General features: G+C 35.9%; 1 protein-coding gene across 8 annotated transcripts in view; it reads right to left on the bottom strand.

The window, feature by feature from the left end:
• The window catches only part of PHF14 (PHD finger protein 14), a 196,197-nt gene that overhangs the window by 142,185 nt on the left and 39,539 nt on the right, over positions 1-14,473 (bottom strand). For all 8 annotated transcript variants that reach the window (XM_030932734.1, XM_030932735.1, XM_030932736.1 and 5 more), the window contains 2 exons: positions 14,133-14,292; positions 4,569-4,680 (listed from right to left, as the gene is read on the bottom strand). In XM_030932734.1, the coding sequence (XP_030788594.1) occupies positions 4,569-4,680; positions 14,133-14,292 (272 nt within the window). The remainder of the gene's footprint in view (positions 1-4,568; positions 4,681-14,132; positions 14,293-14,473) is intronic.

The raw sequence follows: 14,473 nt of genomic DNA, 5'->3' as shown, positions 1-14,473 counted from the left end.
ATGAGGAAATTAAAGACATGTTAAGAAATCTGCTTGCCAAAAATAACAAGGAAAGTAAATGTAAGGCTTCAAACCAGGACAATCTTACTTTAAAGCCCACCATTAAGCTATACTAATTCTTAAACAATATAAAATTGCTTGGAAAAGGAAACAAGAGACCAGAGAAAATCCAACAAAAAATCTAGGCATTACAACCTAGAAATCATGCATGTTTTAAATTTCTTTAAGACGATTAAAAGTAATAAAACCAAAATATGAACTGTTGAAATTACCCCAAATCCTTTCAGATTTATCCTTTATCTCTTAAAAAAAGGTGGGGGGGGGGGGGGCGGGGAGGGGAATAGCTAGTCTAAAAGTTCAAACTACTCTGGTAAAAGAAATCTTCATAAAAGAAAAAGACGTTAAATTATGAAAGACTGACAGTGGACAATTAAAGAATTGTTTAATATAAGTATTAAAAGTGAACTACATAAGAAGGAAACAAATACAAGGAAAATGTTAAAATTTCAATAGTCAAATCCTGACATTTAGTAGAACATAAATGGTATAATATACTGGCAAATAGCAATCTCACCATGAGACAGAGAGATAAAAAGAAATTAAGTGATTTAAAGGATGTCAACACTGTGAACAGAGACATATTGTTTAGAATAATTCTCTGGGTAATTTCATGTAATATGCTGAAATTGAGCAAGGGATTTCAGAATGAATATAAGGAAAATATTCCTGACAGCCTTTTTATATTATAAAACAATCTATTAAAGAAAACACAATCTTCCTCAATTGCCTGAATCATTTAAAATGCTAGTGAACTAAGCAACTCAGAACACAGAAGGAGAACATAATTCAGATTGGAAAATGAGTAGACAATGTGGTCTAGAAGGCTATCCCAATCATAACTCACAACATTGTATGTGATCTTGCAGAGGAGCCAGAGAGTACCTAATTTTCAACTCAGTTTCCCAGTGATATTTTCTTAAAGCAAAATAAGCAAGAGGAAATTAGCCTGTACCTGTTTCTGTATATGGAACTTTACACAAGGTGAAATTTAATTTAGAAAAATTCCTTATAATAAATCAAATTTAAAAACAAAACAAAACAAAAAAATCAAAAAACAAGCTTCAACTAACCACAACAGCAAACTAGACATTAGATAATGTAACTGGACACTTTCTACTAAATCATACCCATATAGAAAAACAACACAGCTGTAGCCAATTAAGTAATTTCCTTACTTTAGTTCCACATTCAGAAAATAAAAGCCCACTGCTCACACTATTAAAGTGGACATCTCTGAGCCTTTTCGAGTTGTAAGTGCTGCCCAATAAATATATCTGTTAATTTACTGGGCAACTTGAGAAAAATCTGTCTCAAATAACCTCTGTTAAATTTACAAGCATACATCAGAGATAGTGCAAGTTCAGCTCCAGACCACTTCAATAAAGTATCACAATAAAACAAATCACAACAATTTTTTAGTTTCTCCATGCATTTTCAAGTTAAGTTTACACTATCTGTAGTCCATTATATGTATAATAACATTATGTATTTTTTAAATGTATGTACATTAATTTAAAAATACTTTATTGCTAAAAAATGCTAATGATCACTTGAGCCTTCAGCAAGTCATAATCTTTTTGCTGGTGAAAGATGCTGCTTTGATGTGGATGGCCACTGACTGATGGGGTGGTTGCTGAAAGTTGGAGTGACTGTGGCAATTTCTCTTTTCTTTTTTTTTTTTTTTAAGATGGAGTCTCGCTCTGTCACCTAGGCTGGAGTATGCAATGGCATAATCTCGGCTCACTGCAACCTCTGCCTCCTGGGTTCAAGTGATTCTCCTGCCTCAGCCTCCTGAGTAGCTGGGGTTACAGGCACGTGCCACCACGCTCAGCTAATTTTTGTATTTTTAGTAGATATGGGGTTTGCTATGTTGGCCAGGCTGGTCTCGAACTCCTGACCTCAGGTGACCCACCCAACTCAGCCTCCCAAAGTGTTGGGATTACAGGCGTGAGCCACCGCACCTGGCCTGGCAATTTCTTAAAATAAAACAACAATGAAGTTTGCTGCATAGATTCATTCTTCCTTTTATGAAAGATGTCTCTGTGGCATGTGATGCTGTTTGACAGCATTTTACCCATGGAACTTTCTTCAAAATTGGAGTCAATCCTCTCAAACCCTCTTGCTGCTTAATCAATCAAGTTTATGTAATATCCTAAGTCCTTTGTCGTAATTTTAACAATGTTCATAGCATCTTCACCAGGAGTAGATTCCAACTCAAGAAACCACTTTCTTCACTCATCCATGAGAAGTAACTCATCTGTTCAAATTTAATCATGAGATCTCAGCAATTCAGTCACCTCTGGCTACACTTCTAATTCTACTTCTCTTGCTATTTCTGCCACATTGGCAGTGACTTCCTCCACTGAAGTCTTCAACCCCCTCAAAGTTATCCATAAAGGCTGTAATCAACTTCTTCCAAACTCCTGTTAATATGGATATTTTGACCTCCTCCCATGAATCATAAATATTCTTAATGACATCTAGAAAAGTGACTCCTTTCTAGGTTTTCAATTTACTTTGCCTAGATCCATCGGAGGAATCACTATGTATGGAAGCTATAGCCTTATGAAATGTATTTCTTAAATAATAAGACTTCAAAGTCAAAATGACTCCTTGATTCATGGGCTTCAGAATGGCTATTGTGACAGCAGGCAGGAAAACACATTAATCTCCTTGTACTTCATCAGAGCTCTAATGAACAGTAATCTTTTGAAAGGAAACTTTTTTCTGAGCAGTAAGTCCCAACAATGGGGTTTAAAATACCCAGTAAACCATGCTGTACACAGATGTGCTGTGTACAGGTTTTGTTGTTCCATTTACAAAGCACAGGCAGAATAGATTTAACATAATTCTTAAGGGCTCTAGGATTTTCACAATAGTACAGGAGTGCTGGCTTCAACTTAAAGTCACCAGCTGCATAAGTCTCTAAACAAGAGAGACAGTCTGCCTTTAGAAGCCAGATAGTGACTTCTCCTCTCTAGCTATGGGAAGTCCTAGATGGCATCTTCTTCCAACAGAAGATTGTTTCACCTACATTGAAAATCTTCGTTGAATGTATGAGTCTTCATCATTTGTTTTAGCTAAATCTTCTGAATAACTTGCTGCAGCTTCTCCATCAGTACCTGCTGCATCTTCTTCACGTCTTATATTACGGAGACAGCTTCTCTCCTTAAACCTCATGAACCAACCTCTGCTACCTTCCAACTTTTCTTCTGCAGCTTCCTCACCTCTCTTAGCCTTCACAATATTGAACAGTTAGGGTCATGCTCTGGATAAGGTTTTGGCTTAAGGGAATGTTGTGACTGCTATGATCTATCCAGACTATTAAAATTTTCTCCATTATCAGCAATAAGGCTGTTTCACTTTCTTACCATTCATGTGTTTGCTGGAGTAGCACTTTTAATTTCCTTCAGGAACTTTTCCTTTGCACTGACATATTGGCTATTTGGCAGAAGAGGCCCAGCTTTTGGCCTACCTAGGCTTTCGACATGCCTTCCTCACTAAGCTTAATCATTTCTAGCTTTTAATTTAAAGTGACAGACGTATGACTCTTCCTTTCACTTGAAAACTTAGAGGCCAATGTAGAATTACTAATTGGCAAAATTTCTTTTTCTTTTTTTTTTGAGAGGGAGTTTCACTCTGTCGCCCAGGCTGGAGTGCCGTGGTGCAATCTCAGCTCACTGCAACCTCTGCCTCCTGGGTTCAAGCGATTCTCCTGCCTCAACCTCCTGAGTGGCTAGGATAACAGGCACACGCCACCACGCCCAGCTAATTTTTTGTATTTTTAGTAGAGTCGAGGTTTCACCATGTTGGCCAGGCTGGTCTCGAACTCCTAACCTCAGGTAATCTGCCCACTTTGGCTTCCCAAAGTGCTGGGATAACAAGCGTGAGCCACCGCACCCAGCCCTAATTGGCCAAATTTCAGTATCACTGTGTCTCAGTGAACAGAGAGGCCCCAAGTCAGGGAGAAAGATAGGGGAACACCAGGTTGGTGAAGCAGTCAGAACACACATAACATATATCAATTAAGTTCACCATCTATGTTAACGGCATATATCAATTAAGTTCACCATCTATGTTAACGGCATGTTAACGGCACCCCAAAACAATTACAATAACAGCATCAAAGATCATTTCTAATATTCTTTTTCATAATTTTGACAAATTTCACTTCAAAAGTAAAGTCAGAAATTAGGCTTATATTTGATCCAACTAATTGTAAATAAGGTTTTGGTCTATGTATTAGGCATTGTGAACAGTGCCAGGGAAATGGTAGTAGTACCAATTATCATTTTACCTCCTATGTTATTCTAAATTGAGAATGTATAGAATAATGTATACATTATTGGCTTTCTGGGAAAACTACTATCAATAATAAATGATTCAGTGCTCAACAGAATGATTCCTAGTAAGCATTTCTGCAGTCAACATAACACAAATAAAAAGTCATGTAAACTAACAAGTAAAACCTTTCTCTTTCAAGCTATCAAAAATGCTTTATGTCTCACCTTGGCACCATATTTGGAATAGTTCATTTCCGTTAGCGTTACTGGTCGTAATTTGTCAATATCTCCAAAGGCTACTCCAGGAACATACAGGGCACAAACAATATGAACCCATCTAAGGAGAGAAGATATGATTTTGCTATCAAATCTTTTAATAAAATTCCCACACAAAAAACAAACATATAAAACACCTGCCATCTCAAAATACTACCAAGAGAATTCTGTCATCAAATGTCCCCCAATCTCAGGCACATCATTAAAAAATATGAAACACTTATAGAATAACAGTCACAAAAAAGGGGACTGAAATTACTTTTCCAGCAGCTTAGACAAAACTGAGAGCTAACACCTATAATTGCCTTTCACTTAAAATTCACTCACTGCACTTTGCACTTACCTATTCTTAAATATTTGCATAAAACTACTATTCAAATGAAACAAAACATTTTTATATGCAAGGAAAGGTAGTCACATTCATTATTTTAAGCTCTTTGAGAATTAAGAATACTAATTTAATAACTGTGAAGTTACTCTGCAGTAATTAAGTAAAATTCCTCTTTCTTGTTACTCTTTTCCAAAAGCTGCTGGGGTAATAATATTTAAGGACATATTTTACAATTTTTGTATACAGTTTAACTTCCTTTCCAGGTTAAAACTGCTGGGAAAAGGTACAGAATAAGCAATTCACATTTTCATTCATCTTATCTGTTTACCATACAACTTATATACTAAATTTATATGCCTCAAATATAAATATTTGTTAAAAGTTTGAATAATGCCATAAGACTAAACAAAGAATGCTCAGAGTTTCAGTACACTGGAAAAAATTGCAGTTCTTTCTAATTCCATTTTTTAAAAACTGCTCTGAACCATTTTTAATATATTAGGCACTCTTTCTGCTTGCTTAAAACAAAACAAACTGTGGGATCACTGACTTTGAAATTAAAATAGTAGATCTTATCACTTTTGTAAGAAAGAGGGTCACAGAAGCAAATCTCTATTAACCCTTGTGAATATATTAACAACAAATTCTGCTTTATCACAACTTAAGAGGCTATGCATGCTACATGGTTCTGGTTTTTGTGGTGCATTATGAGTTTTAAAGGACTAATTTCAAAAATTATTCTCTAGAGGCACTGGGAAAAATAGTTCCAAATCCTTTTAAAAATTATCTTTTTTAGGCCGGGCGCGGTGGCTCAAGCCTGTAATCCCAGCACTTTGGGAGGCCGAGATGGGCGGATCACGAGGTCAGGAGATCGAGACCATCCTGGCAGACAAGGTGAAACCCCGTCTCTACTAAAAAATACAAAAAACTAGCCGGGCGAGGTGGCGGGCGCCTGTAGTCCCAGCTACTCGGGAGGCTCAGGCAGGAGAATGGCGTGAACCCTGGAGGCGGAGGTTGCAGTGAGCCAAGATCGCGCCACTGCACTCCAGCCTGGGCGACAGAGTGAGACTCCGTCTCAAAAAAAAAAAATTATCTTTTTTATTGGGGAAAAAAATCCAAGGTTTTGAGATTTTCTTGATAGAATGTTTTAATCCAACCTCCCAAATGCATCCTGTGGAGTTCAATATAAAGATACACATCTTCAACAAGCAGCTGCTTTCTCAATTTAATTTGTTCAGTTTTTTCATGCTCCACTGATGGATTAAATGTCGCTATACTCTGTAGAAGTTTATCTTTGATAAACCTAACAGCTGGCTGCTTGCTTCATACTGACCTTCTTAAAATGTAGTACACAAGTACTACAGATTTAACTGCCATTTCAATGTGACTGGCACACAAGTATATCATTTCTCCCAACCACTCGTGAGGATACCAACTTGAGTCCTATCAAAGTCAATGAAAATCATGGCCGAGACAAGTATGGTCCCTTTTAATACCAGCTGTAAACAGTTTCTTGTTCATTTGTTTAGATGCACATAATTTATAACTTTGTAATTAAGACAAAGCTGCAAATCAAAAAAAAAATCTTCCTTGTTACTTTACCAGTAGTTTTGCTTGGAGCTATTATGACAGATGTTGATTGGGGAAAGGAACAGGAAATAAGCATCACATAAAACCACCAAAAAATAGAGTTGGAACTGTCATCCTAGCACAAACTATTAACAGATTATTTTAAACTCATATATTTTAATAAAGCAGACTAAGTAGAATGATACTTCTCAAAAGACTCATTTAAGAATGAAAACTATATTAATCAATAAAATTGGAGTTTGAAGTACTCCGTATCAATAATGTCTTTACAGCATGTAAAACAAATTCACGTCAAGTATGTTATTTTCATTCCTTTATCCAGTAATCAGTTATAAGTGTCTACTAGGTACAGAGCACCATAAAGGTAGTTTGGAAATTATAAAGATGTATGTGAAGTGCTTACAGCAGAGTGTGGCTCACTGTCTTCAGTCAAGAAATGTTAAGTACAAGGAAAAAAAAGCCTAAAAGCTTCTGTTGAGTGGGAGGTTGTTCATTTACATATGAAGAATTGGTTTCAGAAAGACTAACTTATTTTCAAATATAACAAGGCTAGCAAGGGACAGAACTAAGACTTACTAAGTCTAGAATTTTAAAGGAAAAAAAAGAAAGAAGTGGTCGGGCACAGTGGCTCATGCCTGTAATCCCAGCACTTTGGGAGGCAGAGGTAGGAGGATCACTTAAGCTCAGGAGTTTGAGACCAGCCTGGGCAACATGGTGAAACCCCATTGCTACAAAAAATACAAAATTTAGCCAGGTGTCGTGGCATGCCCCTGTAGTCCCAGCTACTTGGGAGGCTGCGGTAGGATGATTTCTTGAGCCTACGAGGCAGGGATTTACAATGAGCCAAGATCATGCCACTGCACTCCAGTCAGGTTGACGAAGCCAGATCTTCTCTCAAGAAAAAAAGAAAAAAATGGCCAGGTACAGTAATCCTAACACTTTGGGAGGCTGAGGTGGGAAGACTACTTGAGCCCAGGAGTTCAAGACCAGCCTGGGCAACAGGATGAAACCTCGTCTCTATAGAAAAATACAAACATTAGCCAGGTGTGGTGGTGCATACCTATAACCTAAGCTACTCGGGAGGCTTCAGTGGGAGGATCACTTGAGCCTAGGAAGCAGTGGTTGCAGTGAGCCAACATCGTGCTACTGCACTTCAGCCTAGGCAACAGAGCCAGACCCTGTCTGAAGGGTAAAAAAAAAAAAAAGAAAGAACTGAGACATAAAGATTTCAATGCTGCCTTTTATTGCAACATAAAGCTTATTTTTAAAAATTAAGGAATTTAGTTCAGAGCCATATTTTATTTCACAATAGCTAGGAGGACACCCAACAAAGGACATAAAGAAGAAGAGTGCAACAAACGATAATGGAAACACAACGTACCAAAACCTATGGGATACAGCAAAAGCCCTACTAAGAAGGAAGTTTATAGCTATAAGTGCCTATATCAAAAGAGAAAAAACTTCAAATAAACAATCCAATGATGCATCTTAAAGAACTAGGAAAGCAAGAGCAAACCAAATCCAAAATTAGTGGAAGAATTAATAAAGATCAGACCAGAAATAAATAAAATTGAAATGAAAAAATATATACAAAAGATCAATGAAATAAAAATGTTGGTATTTTGAAAAGGTAAACAAAACTGACAAACCTTTAGCCAGGCTGAGGAAAAAAGAGTGAAGATATAAATAAATAAAATTGGAAATAAAAAAGGAGACATTATAACGGATATTGCAGAAATTCAAAGGATCATTAGCAGCTGCTATGAGCAACTATATGTCAATAAATTAGAAAATCTAGAAGAAATGGATAAATTCCTAGACACATACAACCTACAAAGATTGAACCATGAAGAAATCCAAAGCCTGCACAGACCAATAACAAGTAACGAGATTGAAGCCGTAATAAAGTCTCCCAGTAAAGAAAAGCCTGGGACTGCTTGACCTGATGGCTTCGCTGCTGAATTTTACCAAACACTTAAAGAAGAATACCAATCTTACTCAAACTATTCCAAAAAACAGAGGAAGAGGGAATATTTCCAAACTCATTCTACAAGGCCAATGTTACTCTGATACCAAAACCAGCCAAAGGCACATCAAAAAAAGAAAACTACAGGCCAGTATCTCTGATGAACACTGACGCAAAAATCCTCAACAAAATACCAACAAACTGAATTTAACAATACATTAGAAAGATCATTATGATCAAGTAGGATTTATCCCTGGGATGCAGGATGGTTTAACATAAGCAAATCAATCAACATGATACATCACATCAACAGAATAAAGGATAAAAACCGTATGATCATTTCAACTGATGCTGAAAAAGCATTTAATAAAATTCAACATCGCTTCATCATAAAAACTCCCCAAAACCAGGGGACAGAAAGACATACCTCAACATAATAAAAGTCATATATGAGAGACCCACAGCTAGTATCATACTGAATGGGAAAAACTGTAAGCTTTTCCTCTAAGATTTGGAAAACGACAAGGATACCCACTGTCACCACTGTTATTCAACATAGTACTGGAAGCCCTAGCTTCCAGCAATCAGACAACAGAAGGATATAAAGGGCATCCAAATTGGAAAGAAAGAAGTCAAATTATTCTTGTTTGCAGATAATATAACGCCGTATTTGGAAAAACCTAAAGACTCCATAAGAAAACTATTAGAACCGATAAATTCAGTAAAGTTGCAGAAAGACAAAAGCAACATACAAAAATCAGGAGCATGTCTACATGACAACAGTGAATAATCTGAAAAAGAAATTTTAAAAGTAATGGCATTTATAATAGCCATACATAAGATTAAATACCTCGGAATTAACTTAAACAAAGAAGTAAAAGATCTCTATAATAACAACTATAAAACACTGATGAAACAAATTGAAGAAGACACCAAAAAATGGAAAACTATTCCATGTTCATGAACTGGAAGAATCAATATTGTTAAAATGCCCAACTAGCCAAAGCAATGTACAGATTCAATGCAATCCCTATCAAAATACCAAAGACATCCTTCACAGAAATAGAAAAAACAATCCTAAAATGTATACAGAACCACAAAACACCCAGAATAGCCAAAGCTATCCTAAGCAAAAATGAATCATACTACCTGACTTCAAATTATACCACAGACCTATAGTAACCAAAACAGCATGGTACTGTCATAAAACAGATACACAGAACAATGGAAGAGAATAGAGAATTCAGAAACAAATCCACACACCTAAATGAACTTAATTCAACAAAGGTGCTAGGAACATATATACGGGAAAAGAGTTTCTTCAATAAATGGTCCTGGAAAAAGTAGATATCCATATGCAGAAGAAGGAAACTAGACCCCATCTCTTGCCATATACAAAAATCAAATCAAAACGGATTAAAGACTTAAATCTAAGACCTCAAACTATGAAAATACTACAAGAAAACGTTGGGGAAAATCTCCAGGACACTGCTCTGGGCAAAATTTCTTGAGTGAAACTCCACAAGCACAAGCAACCAAAGCAAAAACAGACAAAAGATATCATACCAGGTTTTAAAAAAAGCAGGATCACAAGTTGGACAAAGGATACAATCATCAAACTGAAGAGACAACCCACAGAATGGGAGAAAATATTTGCAAATTACCCAACTAACAAGGGATAAATAACCAGAATATATAAGGAGTTCAAGTAACTCTACAGGAAAAAAACTCTAATAATCTGATTAAAAATAGACTAAAGATTTGAATAGACATTAGACATTTCTCAAAAGAAGACACACAAAAGGAAGTTCATATACTAAAACAGGTATATGAAAAAGGACTCAAAATCCTTGATTGTCAGAGAAATGCAAATCAAAACTACCATGAAATATCATCACACCCCAGTTAAAATAGCTTATATCCAAAAGACAGGCAATAACAAATGTTGGCAAGGATGTGGAGAAAAGGGAACCCTTGTACACTGCTGCACAAAATGTAAATTAAATGATGAAGAAAACTTCGGAGGTTCCTAAAAATTGAGCTGCCATATAATCCAGCAATCACATTGTTGGGTATACATTCAAAAGAAAGTAAATCTGTATATTAAACAGATATCTGCACTCCTGTATTTGTCGCAGCACTGTTTACAATAGCTAAGATTTAGAAGCAACCTAAGTTTCCATTAACAGATTGAAATTGGATAAAGAAAATGTGGTATACAATACACAATGGAGTACTACTCAGCCATAAAAAAGAATGAGAGCCAGTCATTTGCAACAAGTTGGGTGGAACTAGAGATCATTATGTTAGGTAAAATAAGCCAGGCACAGCGAGACAAACATCACATGTTCTCACTTATTTGTGGGATCTAAAAATCAAACAACTGAACTCATGGATATAGGAGAAGGATGGTTACTAGAGGTTGGGAAGGATAGTGCAGGGAAAGGGTAAAACGGTGGGGGGAGGTGGCAGATTAATGAGTAGAAAAAGTGGAAGGAATAAGACCTACTGTTTGATAGCACAACAGGGTGACTACAGACAAGAAAAACTAAATTGTACACTTAAAAATAACTTACAGAGTGTAAATGGATTGTTTGTAACTCAAAAGATAAGTGTTTGAGAAATGGATACCCCCTTCTCCATGATGTGCTTATTTCACATTGCATGCCTGTGTCAAAACATCTCATGTACCCCATGAATATATATATATATATATATATATATATACTATGTACCCACAAATAGTAAAACTATAAATAAAGAATTAAAAAGGAGAGCATGCCTAAAAATTTCCCACAGTCAGGTTTATAAGTCTTACTCTCCATAAGATATAAAATAAAAATTTAATGACAGGAAAGTACTGGTTTTCTTACATTAAATCACATCATTTTCTATGTAGAACTTGTGGCTCCCATCAAGAATAGAAGGAAAAAAGTCTAATTAATCCCATGTGATAGTGAACTTCAAAACCTTTTTTATTCTTTAGATACAGTATTCATTCTTTTTCCCTGTTTTCCATTTGAAGCTCATATACTAAAAGGCTTGTCGAATTTTCTTGGCTTTTCATACCTTGAATCAAACTAGTATTACATCCTTGGAAATATTATGAAGGCCTATAATTTCCAGTACAGCCTACAGGTGAGTGTAGACATTAGCACAAGTAAAGTGTTCAAATAGTATATAAAAGAATTTTTGCCATGTTGCACCATCACAGGAGATGTCTACTTATGTAACGTCCACAGTATCCAAAAAAAAATCCCTCAGTAAACCTAAATGGTAAAGAGGTCTCAGTTTTCTTAATTCAGAAACAACTTTGCCTGTTGTTTTGTCTATTATGATAGCATGAAGTAACCACTATTTGACAGTGCCCTAACAGAACTTTTAAATTATTAACAAGAAAAAGAGTAAAATAAATTCTCTTCCCTAAAAGGAAGTTCTGTCTTTCCAAAACTGCCTTACTTATTCATCACAATTTATCACCAAAAATTTCAATTCTCAGGACTGGAAGAGTTATCAAAAAAAAAAAAAAAAAAAAAAAAAAAAAAAAAAAAAAAAAAAAACTATGCATGAGCTAATACTCCATGATTACCTAAAATAAGTAGAGCAATAATAGTAATAAGAACTAGTAGTAGCAGTAACGGCAGTAGTAAGAGTAAGGAGACAATTACTAACCACTTATGTTACAGAAACTGCTAATTGTTTCTCATGGATCATCTCATTTAGTCCTCTCAACACTACTAAGGAAACTGAGGCATAAAAAGGTTACATCACTTGCCTAAAATTATACCTAGTAAGGAAAAAAAAAAAGACCAGAATCCAAAAATAGACAGTCCAACTTGTAAGTGCACACTTAATGCTTACTGAACTCCCTAATACTAGGCCACTGTCAGGCCAAACTTAAAGTAATGCCTATGCCTATGATATAGACCACAGATTCATGTCAATACAACAAGTCATTTGTTATATACTTTATTTTTGGATAGACGATAAGGAAGGAGAGGTAACATTCTTTAGTCATTTGTCCTGAACATCAACACATGGGGTTCTCCAAGATCCAATGGTACACTCTATGCTATCCCAGCAATCTTGTATGGCAACATTTCTCAAGGATCGGTCCACCAATTGAGGCAAAAATGATAAAAATAAGAAAAATTTGTTTTACTTTACTAAAGTAAAATTTATTAAATTTAAAAGCCTATCCTTTATTTTAGGACATAATGTACCCTAGTTTTTTTTATGTTAAAGTATGGGAAACAATGGCGATAATTTATATAGGTTGCTTTGCTGTTATTCTTGTTTTTAATATAAAGCATGTTTAATAAAATACTAAAATATCCTTATGTGACAAAATAAAAATTAAATACCACCCCCCCCCTTATACTGGAGAGGAAGAGACAGAGTGTGACGTCCACAAAACAGAAAAGGTTGAAAATTACTCTTAATTTTAGTTACCAACCCTAGATGGTAGTCTCCTGTAAAAAAACAAAACAAAACAAAAACCAGGAAAGATGACAACACCATTACGATGACAAGTGCTCAAATGTGTTAACACACATATGAGTGTGAATGTAGTAAAAAGAACACAGGTCTTTGTGCCACTTATTGATTTAATTGCCTCTCATGCATGCTTCGATACCTATTCTGCAATAATGGACAGAAATTCTTCAGCATTTCTTCTTAGAGTGAGAATGACACTAAGCTCAATGGTAGACGGAGTTATAAACTCAATGGCAGGAGGTCTTGTAGGAGGGAGGGGCTTTTCATCCGGGATGGGTGGCGTACATCCTCCTGTGCTCTGCCCCAGCCATATACACAGTCCCTCAGTGACCTCACAGCCCTGGCCCAACCTGAAGACCATTTTTCCATGGCCCTCTCAACACAGATAGCATACTCTTCAGGTTTCAAACCAGTGACCCAGTTCTCCCCGCGGACTGTACCCAGCCACCTACTTGCCATGAACTGAAGACAAAATTTGGCCTAGGCTATAACCAGCATACTTCTCTCCATCCATTAGGGTTTAACTATAATTTCTCCAGCAAAGCCTGAACCCCAACCCAGGGTAGGAGGTCATCATTCCAATTTTGTCATTCCTTGGATAATCTCCCTCAGCCCCAGAGCATCCTTTAGAGTTTTTTTATACCTTGGTGACTCTTTTATCATAGCTTAATAATTCTTTATACTAAACTTCTCCTTTTTAAATCACTGTATTAAGTTCTATCTACTGATATAAAGTTATACAGATCTAGGTTCAAAATTGACCATTCACCAGTTTGAATATACTTAGGTAACTTATTAGTCTTGAACTAATAAGTTATTTAAATAATCTGAGCCCTGGGTACTACACCTATCAAATCAGAAACTTCACCACCTGCCTCATCATAGGGTCAATTATTAAGATTAAGTAAGATTATGGATGTAAAGGCAAATGCAGGTACTCAATAAATGGTCTTTCCTCTCACCCTTCTCCATCTGTATCCCAGTGGTCATTTACTCTATGCCAAGAACATACAAAGAAGCAATCAAATGAAAGTGTGTAACCTGGATAATCATAAACAGAAGAACAGGGAAGTCAAAGGCAGACACATTATAAAGCAAACATATCAATCAACATAATTAGGACATTAACCTTCCAGCATCTGTCTCTTTGAAAATTCCATCCTGATTAGGGCACAGTTCACAGCTAGGAGAAACACCACATTTACAGGCATCACAAAACCAAGGTTCAGTGGAGTTTTCAGAAGCTGAACTCATAATAGAGTCACTTTCTCCATCAACTCCGTAACAACCTAAAAAAAGAAAAACACTATGATTAAATAGGGTTTATTTTGTTAAAGTCACATACAATCACAAAAGAAAAAGAATAGCAAAGGAAAGAGATAAGGAAAAAGATATGAAATACCAGTGATTTATAAGAAATGTATTAAAATACAGAAATAAACTCATTTTATATACTTTTTCACCTAATGT

The sequence above is a fragment of the Rhinopithecus roxellana genome, chromosome 6, assembly GCF_007565055.1.
Source record: "Rhinopithecus roxellana isolate Shanxi Qingling chromosome 6, ASM756505v1, whole genome shotgun sequence".
In the NCBI taxonomy this organism is placed as follows: Eukaryota; Metazoa; Chordata; class Mammalia; order Primates; family Cercopithecidae; genus Rhinopithecus; species Rhinopithecus roxellana.
Note: the sequence above shows the minus strand (reverse complement) of the source record. Positions and strands in the feature narration are given on the sequence as shown.